This window comes from Hyperolius riggenbachi, chromosome 12 (genome assembly GCF_040937935.1).
Source record: "Hyperolius riggenbachi isolate aHypRig1 chromosome 12, aHypRig1.pri, whole genome shotgun sequence".
Taxonomy (NCBI): Eukaryota; Metazoa; Chordata; class Amphibia; order Anura; family Hyperoliidae; genus Hyperolius; species Hyperolius riggenbachi.
In genome coordinates, this window is record NC_090657.1 from 182,581,058 (window position 1) to 182,603,759 (window position 22,702).

At 46.8% G+C, this 22,702-nt stretch overlaps 1 protein-coding gene across 1 annotated transcript in view; it reads left to right on the forward strand.

The window, feature by feature from the left end:
• The window catches only part of LOC137542473 (bactericidal permeability-increasing protein-like), a 67,853-nt gene extending 46,166 nt beyond the window's left edge, over positions 1-21,687 (forward strand). The window contains exons 8-10 of the mRNA XM_068264411.1: positions 10,591-10,651; positions 17,568-17,641; positions 21,201-21,687. Of these exons, the coding sequence (XP_068120512.1) occupies positions 10,591-10,651; positions 17,568-17,641; positions 21,201-21,296 (231 nt within the window). The 3' untranslated portion in view covers positions 21,297-21,687. The remainder of the gene's footprint in view (positions 1-10,590; positions 10,652-17,567; positions 17,642-21,200) is intronic.
• Positions 21,688-22,702: the final 1,015 nt, after the last annotated feature.

Genomic DNA, 22,702 nt, shown 5'->3' on the forward strand with positions numbered 1-22,702 from the left:
ATATACCCCTGGCTACCTACTCTGGGCACATATACCCCTGGCTACCTACTCTGGGCACATATACCCCTGGCTACCTACTCTGGGCACATATACCCCTGGCTACCTACTCTGGGCACATATACCCCTGGCTACCTACTCTGGGCACATATACCCCTGGCTACCTACTCTGGGCATATATACCCCTGGCTACCTACTCTGGGCACATATACCCCTGGCTACCTACTCTGGGCACATATACCACTGCCTACATATACTGGGCATATACCCCTGGCTACCTACTCTGGGCACATATACCCCTGGCTACCTACTCTGGGCACATATACCCCTGGCTACCTACTCTGGGCACATATACCCCTGGCTACCTACTCTTGGCACATATACCCCTGCCTACATATACTGGGCATATACCCCTGGCTACCTACTCTGGGCACATATACCCCTGGCTATCTACTCTTGGCACATATACCCCTGCCTACATATACTGGGCATATACCCCTGGCTACCTACTCTGGGCACATATACCCCTGGCTACCTACTCTGGGCACATATACCCCTGGCTACCTACTCTGGGCACATATACCCCTGGCTACCTACTCTGGGCACATATACCCCTGGCTACCTACTCTGGGCACATATACCCCTGGCTACCTACTCTGGGCACATATACCCCTGCCTACATATACTGGGCATATACCCCTGGCTACCTACTCTGGGCACATATACCCCTGCCTACATATACTGGGCACATATACCCCTAACTACATATACTGGGTACATATACCCCTGGCTACATATACTGGGCATATATACCCCTGGCTACATATACTGGGCACATATACCTCTGGCTACATATACTGGGGACACATACCCCTGCCTACATATACTGGGCACATATACCCCTGGCTACCTGTTCTGTGGACATCTCTACCCCTGGCTACCTGTTCTGGGGACATCTATACTGCTGGCCACCTATTCTGGGGACACCTATAGACCTGGGGCTACCTATTTTTGGGGAAGCACTGCTGTCAGATTGAGTGTATTTTGGGGAACTGCTGCCAGGTGAGAGGTGTCTACCATATTAAGGGGGCATTCTGCCTATTTATGTGAAATGCTGTCTATTTATGTGCCTCATGACTGCTGAATTTGTCTTGTTGGGGGCCTCATGGTTACTGAATTTGTCTTGTTGGGGGCCTCATGATTTGTTGGGGGCCTCAAGATCGCTGAATTTGTCTTGTTAGGGGCCTCATGATTGCTGAATTTGTCTTGTTAGGGGCCTCATGATTGCTGAATTTGTTTTGTTGGGGGCCTCAGGATTGCTAAATTTGTCTTGTTGGGGGCCTCATGATTGCTGAGTTGGTCATGTTGGGGGCCTCATGTTTACTCATGATTGCGGAATTTGTCTTGATGGGGGGGGGGCTCATGATTGCTGAATTTGTCTTGGAACATGCTGGAAGGTACATACTGAGGGAGGGTGGGTGAGCGTGAGCCTGCTAACCTCCATGTACATTTGAAGGGGCGTGACCAAATGTGGAGCACCCATAACCACGCCCACATTTGGTCACGACCCTTCACCTTAGGGGGCGCATTAATAGTCTTTGTCCCCGGGCGCTGAAAACCCTAGCTACGCCTCTGTACCTAATCTAACCTATACTGGGGGGCAGCTACCTATCTAACCTATACTGGGGGGCACCTACCTATCTAACCTATACTGGGTGGCAGCTACCTTATCTAACCTATATTGGGGGGCACCTACCTAATCTAACCTATACTGGGGGAAAGCTACCTATCTAACCTATACCAGGGGGCAGCTACCTATGTAACCTATACTGGGGGACACCTACCTAATCTAACCACACTGGGGGGCAGCTACCTAATCTAACCTATACTGGGGGCACCTACCTAATTTAACCTATACTGGGGGACAGCTACCTAATCTAACCTATACTGGGGGGGCAGCTACCTATCTAACCTATACTGGGGGGCACCTACCTAATCTAACCTATACTGGGGGGGGGGGAGCTACCTAATCTAACCTATACTGGGGGGCACCTACCTAATATAACCTATACTGGGGGCAGCTACCTATCTAACCTATACTGGGGGCACCTACTTATCTAACCTGTATTGGGGGCACCTACCTACCTAGCCTATACTGGTGGCAACTATACTGGCTACCTATATTGGAGGCACCTACCTAATTAACCTATACTGGAGGCACCTACCTATCTAACCTATGCTGGGGGCAACTATTAGGACTCCCTATATTAGAAGCACCCACCTAGCTAACCTGTACTGGGGGCACGTGCCTATCTAACCTATACTGGGGGCAACTATACCGGCTACCTATACTGGAGGCACCTACCTGGCTAACCTATACTGGGGGCAACTATACTGGGGCACCTATGCCTGGCTACCTATGCTGGGGGGACCTATAGCTGGCTACCTATACTGAGTGCAAGTAGACCTGGCTAACCTATACTGCGGGCACATATACCTGGCTCCGCGGGGGGAGCAATTTTTACACCCTCGCCCTGGGTGCATTTTTGCCTAGAAACTGCACTGGGCTCTCTGGCAACCTATACTGAGGAGGGCTCTCTGGCTGCCTATACTGGAGGGGGTTCTCTGGAATCATACACTGTGGAGGGACACTTTTTGGCTACCTATACTAAGGGGCTTTCTATCTACTTATACTATGGGACATATCTGGTTACATGTACTGGGGTACCCTTTGGCTGGCTACCAACTACGGGGGGAGGGGTATCTAATACTAGGGGGTGTAGTTCTAGCTGCCACATCACAACAGTGTGCCACAATCTGCAAAGGAAGGGAGGAGGGATTTTTTTAATTTCGCCCTGAGAGCTATTAAGCCTAGAAACTGCCTTGCTCTTTAAAACAGGTGTTTCAACATGTTTCACAACCAAAGTTGTGAAAGCATAAAAGCCCGCCGTTGAGTGTGTGTATGGGGTTTTGAGTTTGTCCTTTAGCTTGCACACATAGTATATAATTGAGTTGGTTGTTGTGTGTGTACGTACTTGTGCGGTTGGTCATGTTGTGTGTATGTATGAGCCTTAAGCCCCATACACACACTCAACAGTGGTCTTTAATGCTGAGCATACACAGCGGTGTATTTTCTTATCAATTGAGCAGCTGATGGCTCGATTGATAATTTCCGACGTGTCATATCCCGGCTCAATACCCAAGGGTGGACAATGGACAAAAACGAAGTGCTGATAAGGAAGTGCCCGCGGGCCGGGGACGAGCGGTGACCCGCTGGCTCGATTCCGGCGCATTATCTCACCGTGTATGCCCAGCATTATGCTTTCACAACTTTTGTTGTGAAACAAGTTGAAACACCTAAAAAAATCTTTTACTATTGTTCAAAGAGCTGATAAGACTGATAAGAAGTCAATACAACAGATTTTCTTTTTTAGGTGTTTCAACTTGTTTCACGACAAAAGTTGTGAAAGCATAAAAGAAAAGGCCGCTGTTGAGCGTGTTTATGGGGCTTAAAGGGTCATCAGGCCCCTGATTTTAACATAGGCCTCCAGCACATTAAACAGAGTGTTACAATTGAACCATCAGACCTTTCAAGGCTCCTGTGAGGCTGCATAGGTATTAGGTACACATGATAGATTATCATCCAGAAAGATGGCAAGGAATTAGATGAAAATGTACCATAAAGTTGTGGTTTACTCCACAATACAGAGACAAGGCCCAGTCCTCTGAGGCATCTTCCTTTCACATGCACTTTTTTTTAGAAGTACAAAGAAGTCATCAAGTAATCACCACATTTTTTGTGTTTTCTAAGCCAGACACAGATCCATAATTTCATCTCCCATTGGCTAAGGAGGTGAAAACTGAGTGGGAGGAGTTTGCTTTATAATGGGGTTTGCAGTCAGAAGACCAACATCCCCACAAGCCCAGCCAGGGGATTGAATTGCGGTCACCAGCATAGCAGATAAGACCTCCAACCACCTGAGCCACCAGCTCTGCTCATGAACATGCTCATGAACATGCTCATGAACATGAACATGAACATGAACAGATGCCTTCATCCATCATACTCCAGGTCTTCACAACGTTTGGAATAAGCAACAAACACCAAGATACACATCAGCTTTAAAGTCTGAAGCATAGCTTCCATCTGTCCCTCTTTTGGAAGGACAGTCCCTCTTTGGGGACCTTGTTCCTCTGTATCTCTTTCATCGTTATTGGTCCCTATTTCAGGACTGATGTGCAGATCTGTGTAAATATATGTATTTTTCTACTGAAAAATGTGCTTATCCTCCCTGGCTAGCCGCCGCAGAGGATCACATGGCCTCCGGAGGATTTTTTTAAATACAATTTTATTTATACTGTATGCTTAAACTAGCACTTGGCTAGCTAACCATGCCCCCCAAGTCCCTCCGCTCTCCCCCGATCACCGTCGTTATACGTATCCTCCAGGGATCCAGGGATGGCGCAGCCTCCCAATCAGCTCCAGGCTTCGCTATGGAGAGGTTCGGGACTGCGCATGACGTCGATGACGTCAGATGTCATGCCCGATTGTCGCCATAGTGGCGACTGAAGCTAAATGGTGAAGCTGCGGCTCTCGCGGGATCCCGGACGAGTAAATATTGCCGTCGGCAATCGGGGGGATCAGAGCAGTGCTGGGGGACTTGTGGGCCATAGTTAGCTAGCGAAGTGCTAGCTTAAGCATTTAAATCAAATTTTATTTTAAAAAATCCTCCCGCGGACGCAGCCTCTGAAACTGCGTACCGCCAGGGAGGTTAATTGACTCTAAATTTGATTCCCATCCTTTTCATTTATATATTTCTTATTTTCAAATGTTATGAAGAAAAATCAACCAGAATAGAAAGGACCAGTGTGGTTTGAAGTATAAAAACAACATATTTTTTTTCTAAAATCTTCATGAGGAGGTATGCATGAAGACACACTAAGGAGGTTTAACATCCTTCCAAGGATCACAGTACCAGGACTTAATCTCAGGGTCATGACACAGCAGGAAGAGAACTAACCTCGGAGCCACCATCTCATCTTCACCACCACATCTGTCCTAGTCTTAGCTTTAGCTTGATCATTTAACTATCTCCAAAGAGTTGGACCTCTGACTTGCACACAGACCTCCGGCACATGAAACCAGAAAACCATTAAGATAAAATGGGGCCCTAGGCAAGATTTTTTTCTTTGCCAAGAGCTGATGGTCACCTGGCTTTTTAGTTAGATTAGGTGAGGGCTAACATCCACCAGTGGCGTGTGTGGCGGCGGTGCACGGAGATCTTCAATCACATGTATCAAGAAGATCGGAAGATAGAGGATATTGTCGTGGGAACATTTTTTTAAAGGTACAGGTAAGTTTTTTTGGTTAATTGAGATTAATAAAGGACTGTTTTGTTCTTGTGTTTTTATTTCATTTAACCCTGTGTGGAAATGGGTAAGGAGTACTTTGTACCCCATACTCATTTCTCCTGGGGGGAGGGTGGGCATCTGGGGGTCCCCTTCTTAAAGGGGACTCCCAGATGCCACCATGAAACCCCCCGGGAGTCCTCGCATCCTCCTGGGGCACCGGAGGTGGGAAAGAGCCCCTTGTCCATGAATTGGACAAGGGCTCCGGGGGTAAAGGGAGGCTTGGCTCCTCCCCCCGGAGCCCCCCATACCATGGACCATGTGGGCTGGTATAGCTCAGGGTGCGAAGCCTCACTCGGCCGGGGCTCCGCATTCTGGCTATCCCAACCGCCATGGGAGACAAGGGGTTAAAGATGCTCGGGGAGGGGGGACCCCACACCATTTTTTTTTAAATTTCCCACCCTCTGAACATAAAAAGTTTTAAAAAATAGGAAAAGATGCCAGGGATCTTTATACAGCCATATTGCAGCTGTATAGTGATCCCTGGCCAAAGCGTTGCGGCTCCAGAGGGGTTTCCAGGGGGTCCGTACGCACCCCTGAAAACCCAGACATGAAATTAATTGCTCTTTCTTTTGATATATATAAATTTATACTACAGTTAGGTTTGCTACATTAACTGTCATTTACCACATTTAAGTGCATACTTTTTTCCTTTGAAACTTTAAAAAGGATTTTCTCAAAATCTATAGGGTTGTTGAAAAAAAAATAAATCTCCCTTGTTCTCACAGTTCTTAACATATCCTGGAAATGTGGTGTTTCTAGCATGTAAGAGGGCTTGGCTATTAGCTGCTAAAGTCAGCAGGCTTTTAATCACGAATACAGACTCGTGATCTCGAGAGCACGAGTCGGGTAACAAGTGCATTCATAATCTGCATTCGTGATTGAGAGCCGATAACGGATGCCGATTATAAACTCGTGATTGCGAAAAACAGCTTGTGATCACGAGTTACTCGTGATGAGCATCACTGATCGCAATGGTACATTAAAATCTATGTGTTAGTGGCACGGTGCTGCAGATTTTGTCAGGATCATGCGCAGCATTCTGTGCGTTTAACAGATAACTTGCGCATCTACAGTTGCAGAGAAGCATACTTCTATGTATTGTATGCTTCACTGTCCCATCACAACTCGTAAATGCGCAACGTGTCTTTTTAACACCATTGGGATCCTGTGTTCAGGAGGCGCTACGCAACATGTATAGTGTGAAAGTATCCTAAAAATACCTCTCTGATACTGCAGCTGTCCTTAAAGGCATCATCAGCAAAAAAATAAAAAAATCAGCTTTACTCAACTGGGGCTTTCTCCAGCCCCTTGCAGCCGACTGCCCCACACTGACCGCTCTACTCTCCGCCGCCGCCCCGTGCTCCCCGCACGGTGCAGAGGCCGACCCCGAGGTCGTCCTTACTGCGCCTGTGTGAAGCGCCGCTATCAATCATCGCCACGTTGTCCATGGTGTACTGTGCAGGCGCAGTAGTGCTGCGCCTGTGCAGTAGGCCGTGGACAGCTTGGTGGGGGGCTAGTGTCAACCAGGTCCCTAGTCTCTTTTCAGGCCCAAGGCACCTGCTTGTGGATGATCCGTCTCTTGTTCTGCCGGCGCAATAAGGCACAGTATAATGCACCACTGCTGCACTACTCTGCATCCTCAGGAACGGGCGCCCCAAGGACCTCCCAGGGGTTGTAGTGACTATTGTTGCACCCCTACGTGTAGGTTGATAATCTACCTTTCATTGGGAGCCTCAGAGAGTTTAGAAAGGATCTGATGGTTAAGGCTGGTTTCACAGTGGGACGTTAAAGTCCCACGTTACAGCAGCCAGTAACGCAGCCTAACACACAGCACTGTAAAATCAATTGTGCTGTTCACAGTGCCCACATTGCGTTAGATAGTAGCGCAGCACGTTTAAACAAAGTTCTGCATGCTGTACATCATACTGGGCTAAGCAGCGTTAGACTGCTTGCACATGCTCAGTAATGTTGGAGGAGGAGGTCTCCCCTCCTCCTCTTGGCCAGCCACACGGCTAATTAATATTCACTGTACTGCAGAGACTTGTGGTAGGACTGTAGTGTTGTCCGGATCATGAAGGAATCGTTCATTTCATCCGGATCTTTTTTGTGAGTCGAATCATCCGGATCATCACTATGAAAGATTCAGTTCACAGTGGATGTCGGTTGTCAAAGTTCAAAGATCCGGATCTTTTCAATGATCCGATTCAAATGATCCGAATCCTTAAAAAGATCCGGACTTCCTATCACTAACCTGGAGCTACTGCTTTGAGAGCTGCATAAAGCAGCTCAATCTGACGTCCAACTTCAACACCACCATAAGTTGCGTTAGGGGCACGTTATGCGACCATAACGTCCCCTAAAACGCAACGTCTTGGTGTGAAAATAGCCTTAACCACTTCTCTACCACAGGGTTTTTCACCTAAAAACCACAGCAATTTTCACATTTAAGGGAGGCAAGGGTTAATGGGCTTAATGGGGGTATAATTTATTTAAAAAAAACCTCACTGATGCTGATCAGTCACTAATGCTGTGTTAGTTATCTGAGATCCTCTCAAGAGTGATCTCAGTAACTGTAACAGCATAGTGACTGATACAATGTTTACACACATTCTGCATGAATAAGCACTGTCATTGGCTTTGTGAACACTTGTTCACATCAGCCAATCACAGACCAGCGGGTGCCCGACGCGTATGCCCGTCCGCATGCACGCGCACGCGAACGCGATCGCGCACGCGAACGCGATCGCGCACAGCAGGAAAATAAACAGGAGTTGCCTATCTACGCCCCTGTGACTCAGGTGAATTTTAAAGGGGCGTAGATAAGCGTGGCAGAGGTTGTTAAGTGGTTAAAGTAAAGAAACAGTGAGGACAAGTGCACACCAAAACCACTAGCAGATCCTCAAACCGCTAGAGGATTTTGAAGCAGATTTCAGAGCGATTCTAGGAATGTTTAGAGACGTTTTCTAAATATGCTTAGCGGTTTTTGGAGCGTTTTTGTGTAGCAGATTTCATATATTGTTATAGTAAAGCTGTTACTGAACAGCTTCTGTAACAAAAACACCTGGAAAACAGCTCTGATCTAGCATTTTCCAGAGCGGTTTGAGCTTTTCCTATACTTTACATTGAGGCAGAAACGCTTCTGCAAACCGCAAAAATGCTGCAGGACCCACGTTTCCTGTTGGCTAAAAACCTCAAACCGCTGGTGTGCACCATCCCATTGAGATACATTAGCCAACCGTTTTCACAGGCGGAAGCAGTTTGGAAAACGCTACAAAAACCTCTCGGTGTGCACCAGGCCTAAGGCCCCGTTTACACTTAATCAGTTGGTATGCGTCGTTTTTTCCACTCCATAGCAGTGCATTGTGAAAAAGATTTCAGTTAAAACGCGTTAAGTGTGAAAGGTGCCATAGGAAAACATAGGACTTACTTTGAAAATCAGTTGACTTTTCAGTTATAACTGAGAGCGACTGATTAAGTGTAAATGGGGCCTAAAGCTGGCCACTAACGGTCCAATTTCTAGCGAAAAATCGTTCGAGCGATCAGAAATTCTGATCGGATTGTTTGTAAATAATCTCCATTGGTGGACACAATCGATTATGAACGAGTGAAAAAAATGTCGCCCGAATGAATTTTCGTCGAACGAAAATTTGGATTTTCTTGGTGGTCGTGATAGATAGGAAGCAATGATTGGTTAGTTGATGGTGTAGTGAACGATTTTTCGTCCGATCAGAATTTCTGATCGCTCAAACGATTTTTCACTAGAAATTGGACCGTTAGTGGCCAGCTTTATTACCGCTCTGCAATGCACATATAGAGGTGTTCATTACCAGCACAGCACCAATGAAAAGCTAATAAAATGGATGAAGTAGGGCCCCTAGTGAGCCCTTCTGGTCCAGGGGCCCTGGTGCGATCACAACCTCTGCTCCCTGAGGATGGAATAAAAGATGAACTTTAAAGTGGATTTAAGTTGGTGCCCAGATCGGTCATTCTGCCATCCATATTGAATGTCATGCATCTCACTAGGGCCACAATGGAGTGGTGGAGACATACTGTGCTGCACTGACGTATTTGTAAGCACAGGGTTCAAATCTGAATCCACCATCAAAGGGGAAAACTTACATTTACACTACTTAGCAGTAAAAGGCCTTTCTGCAGTGCTATATTAGCAGCAGAGAGCATGATGTGTGTTAAAGGATACCCAAAGTGACATGTGACATGATGAGATAGACATGTGTATGTACAGTGCCTAGCACACAAATAACTATGCTGTGTTCCTTTTTTTTCTTTCTCTGCCTGAAAGAGTTAAATATCCAGTATGTTAGTGGCTGACTCAGTCCTGACTCAGACAGAAAGTGACTACAGCGTGACCCTCACTGATAAGAAATTCCAACTATAAAACACTTTCCTAGCAGAAAATGGCTTCTGAGAGCAAGAAAGAGGTAAAAAGGGGAATTTCTTATCAGTGAAGGTGACACTGTAGTCACTTCCTGTCTGAGTCAGGACTGAGTCAGCCACTTACATACCTGATATTTAACTCTTTCAGGCAAATAAAGAAAAAAAAGAACACAGTATAGTTATTTGTGTGCTAGGCACTGTACATACACATGTCTATATCATCATGTCACTTTGGGTATCCTTTAAGCAGGTCAGAGCGTTCCTGTGGGAGATACTTCACGGGACAACAATGACTACTTAGTATACAGAGTGGGCATCAGTGGTGGTGGAGGTGGAGAATGACAGTGACCTCTATACTGCTCAGCCCCAAGGGACCCTCCCTCAACCCCAGTATTAGCTCTCTATTGGTCCTGTGCTGGTAATGATCACTTCTATAAATGCTTTGAATAGTGGTAATCATTAACAAACTGTTCCCCATCCCCTTCTTGCACCTATTACACTGTGGTTGTCCTTGGCAGGGTTTGGTGCACCGTATCAATTGTTATGTAATGAGTGCTTGGGGGCCCAATGTAAAACTTGCACTGGTGTCCATAGCTCCTTAGCTACACCACTGGTAATGTAGATGTATACAACACATCACATTATGTGTAGACAAATCAATTGTGTTACCCTACAGCTTTATCTGCTGCACCTGCAAATCTGAGCACATCAAGGTATGTGTGCAAAACACAGTCATGAAGTCTGATTATAAATTCATGGTTTTTATTTTCCACTCTTATCTTGCAGGTGGAGAACATGGAGAAAACGCTGGGATTTTCTCTAAAGATTCTGCTGCCGTTAGTCAATGGTGAGGCCTGCTTAAACATTTTATTGAATTTTTACAATAATATAAACATACTAAAAAAAAAAAAAAAAGACATGGACAACCCCTAAACCACCCCCAGCCAATCCAAAGGCATTTAGTGGTAAACTTTAATAAAACACAGATGAGCCCCACCTTGACTGCAGATCTCTCGGCAGCATCCACACTTATCAGTAGGGATGGTCAAGGAGGAGCAAATTAATTTTGATTTGATGCAGCATTATGCATATTTTGTACGCAAGCTTTTGCAGCTTGAACATGAACCAGTCAAATCCTGCCGAGGTAAAATTTGATTGTTCCATTTTCAAGCTGCATAAATTTGCATACAAAAATTGCATAATCCTGCATCAACTTAAAATGATTTGTATCACATTGACCATCCCTACTTATTAGTGCAAATTCTGGCTGCAACGTCCAGCGTTTTTTCCCCATTTATAAGGGCTTGTTCACATCTAGGGCGTTTTCAGACTTTTTTCAAGCACAGGCGATTTTTCAGGCCTCGGGTTCCAAATAAGATATTGACTTGAAGAGAGGGAAGCCTCAAGGTGCGTACACACATGCGACTATAGTCGTTTGTAACGATCGTTCCCCGATCTTTACCAACGACGATCGTTACAAAAAACGAACCACCGACTATTAAGGCAAACGATGAACGAGCCAAATCGCTACAAAAGAAAGTTCTGTCTCGGCGGATTTTAACCAACGACGATCGTTTGCAAAAGTGGTACATCGTTGGAAACGGTCGTTCGTACTAGGCTTGACATGCGCATTTCACTATTTCTCTGTGAAACTTCTAATTTTTATGCGCAGGTGCAATAGATGCTTTACGTGATGTAACGTTCGTTCTAACGATCAGATCGTTACACACCTTTTAAAACTATCTTTACTTAGGTCGTTCTTTCATCAATTAAAAGATCGTTCGTCGTTCTCAACGAACGATCGTTGTCGCATGTGTGTACGTAGCATCAGGATCCTACTGAGGCTACCCTCAGAGGTCTCATGTTAGATCAGGGTCATGCTCCTGTTACAATCAAGGCCATGCAGTAGCCATGCAAGCACGACCGCGCATGTGTAGTACCCCCTAGCCCACGACTCTGGCTTATTGCGCATGTGCGGTAGTGCTCCCACTACTGCTACTGCATGCAGATCAGTGAATGGCGCATAGCGCCTATGCTTAAAAAAAAATGGTGCCTCATTAAAAAGATACGCTTATCGCGCTTTATCAATAGCGCCGTTCATATGCCATACAGCAGACATTATTGTGCACAGTAACATTATTTATCAATAGCGCCCTACATAAGCCAAATTGCAGACGTAACTGCAAAACGGTGAATGAATTTAATGTAACACTGTCAAGGTTAGGGTTAGGCACCACCAGGGGGATGGTTAGGGGTAGGCACCACCAGGGGGGGTGGTTAGGGTTAGGCACCACCAGGGGGGTGGTTCGGGTTAGGCACCACCAGGGGGTGGTTAGGGTTAGGCACCACCAGGGGGATGGTTAGGGTTATGCACCACCAGGGGGGTGGTTAGGGGTAGGCACGACCAGGGGGGTGGTTAGGGGTAGGCACCACCAGGGGGGTGGTTAGGGTTAGGCACCACCAGGGGGGTCTTAGGGTTAGGGGTAGGTAGAGGGAGGGTTACTCTTAGAGGTAGGCACCACCATAGAAGTGTTTAGGCACCACCAGGGGGGGGTCTGGGGGTTAGGGATAGGTACAGAGAAGGTTCTGTGTGTTAACGCTAATTTTCAATGAAATACAGAGCAAAATAACGATAAGGCTTTAACAAATAGCGATAAGCGACAAATGCATTAGCGGCAACACCGTGCGCCATTATTCGCAGGCGCCATTTTCAGATGGATCCACTGCATGGCTGCACTGAAGTAAGAGAAGGTGTGCATCCCTGATATGATTAGCAACAATGCCTTGCGGATAAGTTTCCGGGGAAGCGCGCTTAGCTACGGGGACAACAGAACAATGAGGGAAGCCTCAATAGGATCCTGAGGCTTCCCTCTCTCAATTTGTACCAGAGCTTCAGCTAAGGTCCACTTTAACATTTTTATTTTTTTTGCGCATGTTTTGTATTCAATTTTTTAGAATGTAGTTTTTCCATACCTAAATTTAAGCCAGTTACTTACCTGGAGCCGCTTCCAGCCCCCTGAAGTCCTCCTGGCCCCTCGCCGTCATTCCACACTGCTCCACTGTCCTCCTTGGAATGCTGCATGCACAGACCCATAATGTGCTCCTCCTCCAGCAAGCCCCGTGGCCGGGCAAGGCTGGATTTTTACTTTATGTGCCCCATAGGCCAGTATGTTTTATGTGCAGCTGCACCTCCCCATGTACTGCAGCCCCCTCCCAATCCATGTGCAGCCCCCTCTTCCATGTGTAACATCCATGCACACAAGCCCCCTCCCATTCCATCGGCTGCTCCCTCTTCCATGTGTAACATCCATGTACAGCAGCCCCCTCTCCCATTCCATGTGCATCTCCATCTTACAGGTGTGACATCCATGTACAGCAGCCCCCAACCATTCCATGTGCAGACCCCTCTTCCATGTGTAACATCCATGTACAGCAGCCCCCCTCCCATTCCATGGGCTGCCCCCTCTTCTATGTGTATCATCCATGTACAGCAGCCCCCTCTCATTCCATGCTCATCGAGCACACAGTTCAGCTGCCTGTGAAAAAGGGCCCGGACTCTAAGGCCTCTTTTCCACAGACTGAGAGGCCCCCTCTCCCATTCCATGTGCAGCCCCATCTTCCATGTGTATCATAGTGTTGGGCGAACAGTGTTCGCCACTGTTCGGGTTCTGCAGAACATCACCCTGTTCGGGTGATGTTCGAGTTCGGCAGAACACCTGATGGTGTTCGGCCAAACCGTTCGGCCACATGGCCGAACTAAGAGCGCATGGCCGAACGTTCCCCGAACGTTCGGCTAGCGCTGTGATTGGCCGAACGGGTCACGTGGTTCGGACCCGAATGCGCTCTGATTGGCCGAACTGTCACGTGGTTCGGGTAAATAAATACCCGAACCACGTCATATCTCCGCCATTTGTCTGTGGGTTTAGCTTTGGGTAGGCAGGCAGGGTAGTTCGCGCTCCAGCCACGCTAGCCAGGGTCCCCCCAGTCATTGTGTGTCGCTGCTGGGAACAGTAGTACACCGCTCGCTCAGCCACACTATATAGCATTGTGTTTACTGCCACTCTGTGTCTGCTGGGAACAGTAGTACACTGCTCGCTCAGCCACACTATATAGCATTGTGTTTACTGCCACTCTGTGTACCTCGCTCAGCCACCTCCAACACCGATCGCCTGGAGAAGATGGTCAAGGACTACATGTCAGATGGCGTAGCTGTGTTGAACAATCCATCTGCACCCTTCAACTATTGGGTATCGAAGCTAGACACCTGGCACAAACTGGCAATGTACGCAATAGAGGTGCTGGCTTGCCCGGCAGCCACGTTATGTCGGAACGCTGTTTCAGTGCTGCCGGAGGCATTGTCACAGATCGGCATATCCGCCTCTCCACAGAAAATGCAGGCCGTCTGACTCAAATTAAAATGAATCAATCCTGGATTGGAAACGACTATGCAACACTCCTGGACCCCAACCAAGTAACATGAACAATGACCATCTGTGATGGGTTAGCGTTTTCGGTCCCTGTTTATTGAACCTCTTATCTGTATTACATTTATGACTGCATGGCGGCAAAAAACATGCTATCCGCACGCTTCTTGTCCTCATGCAAGGCCTGGGATGTTGTGTCTCAAAAAGCGTGTCCATCTCCTCCTGCGCCTCCTCCTGTTCCATCATATGTGCTGCTGCTGCTGCTGGCCTGGGTTAGCGTTTCCGGTCCCTGTTTATTGAACCTCTCATCTGTATTACATTACAGAGATTGAGGAGTAGACTACACAGGAGGTAAGTATGGCCCATGTATGGTTATTTTGACTTTTTATTTTCAGTTCAGGTTCTCTTTAAGGCCTCTTTCCCACGCACAGTTGATAGGCAGTGAAATGCCTCTCAAACTCTCAACTGCTTGCTGCTGCCTGGTAACAGCTCAGTGCTGCCTGGTAACTGCTTGCTGAGCACACAGTTCAACTGCTTGTGGAAAAGAGGCCTTACTGCAAGCTTGCTGAGCAGTTCAGTATCCCATCTGCTGCCCACCAGTGTAATTCGGGTGCAATTTAAATGCAGCCGAATTGGAACGGTTGTAACGTCATGTGTATCAAGCATTGACATATGGTGGCGTTACTGGGCATCGGAGGAACGCAACATGTAGAGTCTGAGCTTGGCAGCGCTCAGATCTCACTCTGTTGGGGGGGTCAAAGGGGCTGCCTGTACAGCGCCAGTACCGGGCGCTAACAGGCACCCGGCCAGTGCAAGAGAGCAGCTGACAGACAGGCAGTAAATTCACCGCTTGTCAGCTGCCCGTGTGAAAGGACCCTTATTATACTGATGTTAATTATCTTAACATCGCCAGCTGGTACACAACATGCAATTACACTTCAGAATTCCAGTTGAGAAAATGATGGGATCTGGGGAAAAAAAAACCTGATATTTTTCAGCATGCTTTTGATCAAGATACAGATCGATTTTGAGTTTGGGATCAGTAGCTGCCAATCAATCGAAATACTGGCTATTGTTAGGTATTGATCAAAAATGAATCGAAAGGACATACATATCCAACTGGAAAAATGATCAGAAACCTGATGAGAATTTGAAACAATTGCATTGCATATGTGCATAATTGCATAACTTTCTTCTATATCCGATCTATTTCAGATCTGAATATCGATCTGATCTCTCACTAAAATAGTGAATCTGAATATCGATCTGATCTCTCACTCAAATAGTGAAAACTGCATGGTGTACCCAGCTTAAAGGGAAGGTTCGAGGTTTTTAAAAATAAGAAATCTACTTACCTGAGCTTCTTCCAGACGCTTGCAGCCGTCCTGAGCCCTTGAAGCAGCTCCAGTGTCCCGGGATCCCCTCTGTCCCAGATAACGGAGTCGCACTGACGTCACCCGGACTGTACTGTACAAGCACAGAACTACTTCGCCTGCACAGTACAGTCCAGATGATGTCAATGCGACTCAGTGACCATTGCTGGGGCGCAGTAGGCATCTTGCACCGGAGGAGACCCTCGAGCCACTGGCTGGGAGCAGAGCTGCGGCGAGGGCACAGGACGGCTGCCAGGGGCTGGAAGAAGCCCAGGTAAGTAGATTTTTGATTTTTAAACACCTCGGACCTTCCCTTTAAGGCATCTTTTCCATGGACTGTTTACAGGCAGTGAAATGCCTCTCACACTCTCACAACTGCCTGGTAACTGCTCACTGCTGCCTGGTAACTGCTTGCTGAGCACACAGTTCAACTGCCCGTGGAAAAGAGGCCTTGTGAGAGTTTGAGAAGCCTTTCAGGGCCCATTCACACTAGGGTGATTAGCGGGTGATTCCCACTAATCGCCGAAACGCTATTTATAAATCAATGGCAGTGCCGCAATTGCCGCCGATCCAGGGCATTTCCCGATTAACGGCATTTGCGAAACATGTTGCCTGCAGTATTTTGCTGCAATTCTCGAGCGATCGTGGTACAGTGCTTAAAGGGAACCAGAGAGGAACGTTCCTAAAAAATAGAAAAAGCTTTTATACATACCTGGGGCTTCTTCCAGCCCCATAAGCCTGGATCGCTCCCACGCCGCCATCCTCCGCTTCCTGTATCGGCGGTATCGGGTCCCATCACCTCCGGGGGACGCGGCCAATTGTCCGCATCACAGGGGCTCCCTCCATACCCGTACACATGCGGCTGCGCAGTATGCAGCCTCACGCGTACATATAATGGAGGGAGCCCCGTGTGATGCGGACAATTGGCTGCGTCCGCTGGCCAACTGGCGGTAATGACGGGACCCGGTGCCGGCGGATCCAGGCAGCGGAGGATGGCGGCATGGGATCGATCCGTGTGTATGGGGCTGGAGGAAGCCCCAGGTATGTATAAAAGCTTTCCCCCAACGTCTCTGGTTCCCTAAGCGCTGATCGGGATAATCAGGAATCTCAAGAGTGTACAGTGAGTTTAAAGTTTACTTTTTTTTTAAAAGTACAAATGTTTTTTCAAGTACTGTAAGTTATTAAAAATGTACTATTTACCGCTTCACCCCACTGGCTGTTTTACCCTTACCGCCAGCCGCCAAACGCCATTTTCACCTTTTGGGGCTCCTCCCATTCATTAGGCCATAACTTTATCACTGCTTATCACACCTAAATGATTTATAGCTGGTTTTTGTTTTGTTTTTTGCCACAAATTTGACTTTTTGTGGGTGATATTAGTTTTCAGTAATTACTGGTGCTTTATTTTTTATGCGTTGTAAAAGGAAAAACAAGGGGGGGAAAAATGAAAAAAATACACTATTTCTCCAACTCCATTCCCTACAGGTTTTAAATAAACAATAGTACTTGTAGAAAAAACTCGCTCATTTTATCCAGGTTATCACACCATTTTAAATTACGCTATGTCCCTAATACAATATATGGTGACAATATTTTACTTGTAAATAAAGATCTCTTTTGTCCACTCACTGTACCCTAATTACAAACCCTTATTTGCAAAAACAACAGTAGTATACCCCCATGACATACATATTAAAAAAGCTGAGTTCCTAGGGTAACTATTTATGTATTTATTTATTTTTAATGTCGTCACTTTTTTTTCAACAAGTGTTTTATTTTTGTAGCTACGGGGAGGGGGTGGGTTAGAAGGGGTCAATAACTATATGGGATAGAAGGATATTTTTATTTTGATTTTACTTTTTGGCCACAAGATGGCACTGTATACTATCCTGTTTTATTAGGAAGCGCTCACAGTGGGTGACACTGCGGGGACCTAACCTCTGACCTCTGTTTAATCCATGCACAGAGCACCTCAAGAACATCTTCCCGTTCCCGGCCAACATGCCCCGCCTCCAGAATCCTGTGATTCGCGTGCTGCAGGTGAGGACCTACCTACATCATTTATCCAAGTGTCCATTGCGTCTGACTGCTCAGATATGACCCGCAGCAACCGGACTACTACTATCCAGCAAATTTCATTGGCACTTGACCCTGTGAGCCAATGTGATTGAGGTGGCGCAAATGTGGATAAAAGCCCAGCGAGAGTGGTGGTTCAATGCGGCGTGACATTGGTGAGCCCCATTTTTGTACGAGCAGGTTCTTGACCGAAGACAACTGGTACTTACGTAGTTAAAACAGAGCAGGATTATCCACCAGGCAGCCTAGGCAGGTGTTTGGGTCCTAGTGGGTGTCAAGGGGTTCACCCGCCATCTTCTCAGACCTCTCTCCATTTCAGCTTACCAAGAGGACCACAAGGGGGCCCCAAATCTACCACCTTGCCTAGCGTTGTATTACATCTTAATCCATTTCTGGGTTAATATATAAGGGAGGTTCATAAAAAGTGTGAGCCGATGGGGGTGGGTGGGGATGGGGGCGGGTATTGGAGGTATATAGACAAGGGGCTGGGGAGCAGGCCCTAAAGGTGCGTAATGCTTGTGCCCCAACGGCCCACACTATTTACAAACCTGTTGTTACGGGGAGGTTCATTTTAAATATTTGAGTTATTTACTGTTCAATGAACCTGCAGTGAAGAAACTCGCTTCCTATTATACACTTCCCTATGTAGAAAGAATGCTCTGCATACCTTACAGCCTTCCCGGTCTTCGCTTCATCCCGTCATTCCACCGATGTTCCCCATTGAGTTTATGCAACCAGCCGTGTCTTCAGTACTCCGCAGCAGGCTTTGAAAGACGGGTGGATCTATACTGATCTGCTCATCTTTGGAAGTATTTTTCAGTGTATAAGATGCTCCAGACTATAAGACGCACCTAGATTTAGAGGGCAAAAGCCTAGTGCATCCATGGTGCAGGGGGCGTCTTTTGGATGTTCTCCCCCTATCATTGTGTCCCCGGCTCCCCGTGTCTCCACACCCCCGTGTATAATTAGCAGGGTTGGCAGCTTGGCTCACCTAATCCATAGTTCCCACAGGGATCACAGATCTCTTCTCTCCAGCATGGCTCCTCTAGTGTCAGCTTCTGCTGATTACATCATCAGCAGAAGCCAGCACTAGGGGAACCATGCAGAAGAGAAGAGGTCTGCGATCCCTGTGGGAACTATGGATTAGGTGGGCCTAGCTGCCGACACTGCTATTTATACATGGGGAGGGGAGACACAGGGACGGAGCGTGAGCCCCAGACGACATCTCGGCGGGCATTCGTAAGTCAGGCTCCCTGTATTTGGCATTTAAGATTTTTGTGGAGATAAAAATAGCGTCTTATATGCTGAAAGATACGGTTCTCTGGGACGCGAGTACTTTTTAAGCCTGCACGAGGAGCGCTAAATAGGTATTCCACCTAGCAGGTCAAATATCTTCAACTGTGAACAGTTCATGAACGACGGGACGAGTGAGGACTGGGAAGGTTTTATGGTATCCAGAGCCTCTCCTTTAGATAGGTAAGTATCCTCAATTTAAAGGTACCTGAAGCAAGACGAGGTATATGGAGGCTGCCTTATTCATTTCCTTTTAAACCATACCAGTTGCCTGGCAGCCCTGCTGATCTAACTGGTCAGCAGTGTCTGGATTAGCAGCATGCTGGTTTCAGGTGTGTAAATTCAGTCACACTTCAGTCAAATACACCTGATCTGCTGCATGCTTGTTCAGTGTCAATGGCTAAAAGTATTAGAGGCAGAGGATCAGCAGGACAGCCATGCAATCTGCATTGGATAAAATTAAATAAATATGTCAGCCTTTAGATTCCTCTCTCTTCAGACTCCCTTTACGGAGGACGGTTTTTGACCTGTTGCGAGATTTGTGTGTATTGCTCCGCCCCCTCTTGCATCATAACGCCAAAAAAGGGCTTCATATGACCCTGCAGCAGAGTGCGCCGACGCGCACTTAACTGCCCCTCGCCCAGGAAGTACGTCACTGGATTCCCAGCTTCGTATTTTCGTTGTTTCGCACATGCGCCCCGCCAACACATTTAATATTTTTTTCCGTCGCGCATTGACTTCCCTTCATTCCGCCCCCAGTGTGGTTAGTGTACAGGGCCCCATATACTTTCATTGCTGTTGCGTTACCCTGCGCACAGCGTACACAATGCAAAAAAAGTGTCCAAGTGTAAAAGGGGCCTAAAGGACAACTGTAACAAGGTGGATATGAAGGCTGCCATATTTATTTCAATACCAGCTGCCTGGCTGTCCTACTTATCCACTGCCTCTAATCAGGCCCGGATTTACATCACAGGAGCCTATAGGCACAGATATCCTGGAACCCTAGACTCCGCCCTCCATGAACCTACAAACCCCAGCCGAACCACAACGCAAGTGTTCTGGCTGTCCCAGCTGTCACTTCTCCCTTACTTCCCTTCTCCATCATAGGTAGCTACAGGTGCCCCTTAACCTCTTGCCGACCGCATCACGCCGACGGGCGTGGCCGCGGCGGCAGCCCCAGGACCGCCTAACGCCGATTGGCGTAAAGTCCTGGGGCTCTGTTTTGCAGGAGATCGCGCGCAGGCTGCGCGAGCATCTCCTGCTTGGGGGGCGGAGCTCCGCCCCACCTTCAGTCTCCGCCCCGCGCTCGGGAGACTGTTAGACGACGTGATCGCCGTCTATTTACATGGTGCAGCGCTGGGATCAGCAGCAGCGCTGCACTGGGGGACAAGAGAGCGATCGGCTCTCATAGGGTGAAGCCTATGAGAGCTGATCGCCATGATTGGCTGGCTGGGGGGGGGGGGGGAGGGAGGGAGGGAAGGGTTTAAAGAAACAGTTTCTTTTTTTTTTAAAACGCAAACAAAAATATTTATTAAAAAACAAATAACCATAGGGGGAGCGATCAGATCCTGCCAACAGAGAGTTCTGTGGGTGGGGAGAAAAGGGGGGGGGGGGGGAAATCACTTGTGTGCTATCTTGTGCGGCCCTGCAGCTTGGCCTTAAAGCTGCAGTGGCCTTTTTTTACTAAAAATGGCCTGGTCACTAGGGTGGTTTAGCCCTGCAGTCCTCAAGAGGTTAATACTGAAAGCACCTCTGGCTACCTAATGCTAAGTAGCTAGTGGTGCCCCCGACTGAAGGGAGATGGACTGCAGAGACCCAGGTGAGTAACCTCTCATTTACATTCCGCTCAGGACTCTGCATAGGGAAGGCAGGAGGGAGGCACTTAGGGAGGGGAGTGAGCCGCCTTTCCATCATCAGGCGCCTGTAGGCACAGTGGCTTATGGTAAATCCAGTCCTACCTCTAAAACTTTTAGCCATAGCCCCTGAACAAGCATGCAGCAAATCAGGCGTTTCTGAAATTGTCAGATCTGGCAAGATTAGCTGCGTGCTTTTTTCTGGTGATTTAGACACTACTGCAACCAAGTAGACCAGCAGGACTGCCAGGCAACTGGTATTGTTTAAAAGGAAATAAACATGGCAGCATCCATATTCTCACTTTAGTTGTCCTTTAAATATAGAGTTCATGTTCGTTGGAAGTCTATCCTGACAATGGCTGACTGTCTCCCTCTAGGGGTACATAGTGATCATGACAGACCTGCACCTATCACAGCCTCCACAAGATCAGGACAGCCCTGAGGATCTCAGAAGCTTCTACTCTGCACTGTGACCGATTCGCCATCACGGAGCCGCTGGCTGCTTATCTATGACGTCCCGGCATTCACAACCTTCTCAGGGAGATTGCTGTGTTCAAACAGACTTCCGATTTGATTGACTACTTTGTAAAAATAAATACTGTCTGCTAGTTTAAACTGAATAGATTGCAGTGCCACACACACGGCAATCAGCGCTGATGATCGAACAGGAATAAAAAGTACAAAGAAGGTAAGCGTATGTGTGCACAAGTCTACGTCCAATCCAACAGGAATCAATCAAGAGGACTCCAAAACCCAACAGATACAATTTTCCAACCTGACCGGCCAAGTTTCTTTCATTTTTACACTGACGATCGATCGCTTTTGGTTAAACGAATTAAAAAACTCAGAAACAGTTTGATTTGATGGTATAGTCTACTCCGTTAATTGTATGTATGGCCAGCTTAAAGGATACCTGAAGTGACATGTGACATGATGAGATAGACATGTGTATGTACAGTGCCAAGCACACTAATAAGTATGCTGCGTTCCTTTTTTCTTTCTCTGCCTGAAAGAGTAAAATATCATGTATGTAAGTGGCTGACTCAGTCCCGACTCAGACAGGAAGTGACTACAGTGTGACCCTCACTGATAAGAAATTACAACTATAAAACACTTTCCTAGCAGAAAATGGCTTCTGAGAGCAGGAAAGAGATAAAAAGGGCCAATAGTTCATAGATTTTAGCTCTGGCATACTTCAATGAATGTGTCATTGAGCAAAAACAATAAACCAGTAAAAACTTAAAAAGTAGATTAACATAAAATAAAACTGTGGAATATCTTAAAAGTCATTTTTAGGTTTGTTTTATTTCATAATTTTATTTTCGCTTCGGGTGTCCTTTAAAGCAAACCTGAAGTGAAAATAAACTTATTAGATAATGAGTTGTATGTGTAGTACAGCTAAGAAATAGAACATTAGTAGCAAAGAAAAGAGTCTTGTATTGTTTTCCAGTACAGGAAGAGTTACAAAACTTTTAAGACAGCAGTTGTTATCTATGTAAAAGAGCTTCTCTGAACTATTCGACCCACTGGGTCAATACAGCCCTGTTTTCTGAAGCACTTAAACAGCCAAGAAATAGTGAGAGACAGCCTGAGATAAGGTTTTACTGCAGGAAAGTGCAAAGGGTCGTTATTTCTGCTTTGTTTTATAGCTTAAAAGACAGAGAGTGGTTTTAAAACTCCAACTGTAACAGTATGATGCAATGTTATAAGAAAGCTATATAACTGAAAATAAAATATGAGACTTTTCTTTGCTACTAATGTTCTATTCGTTATCCGTACAACACATACAATTAATTCATCCACACCAACCCCAAGCTGCCTGCTTAAAGGGAATCTGAAGCGAGTAAAATTATTTAAAATAAACACATGACGTACCTGC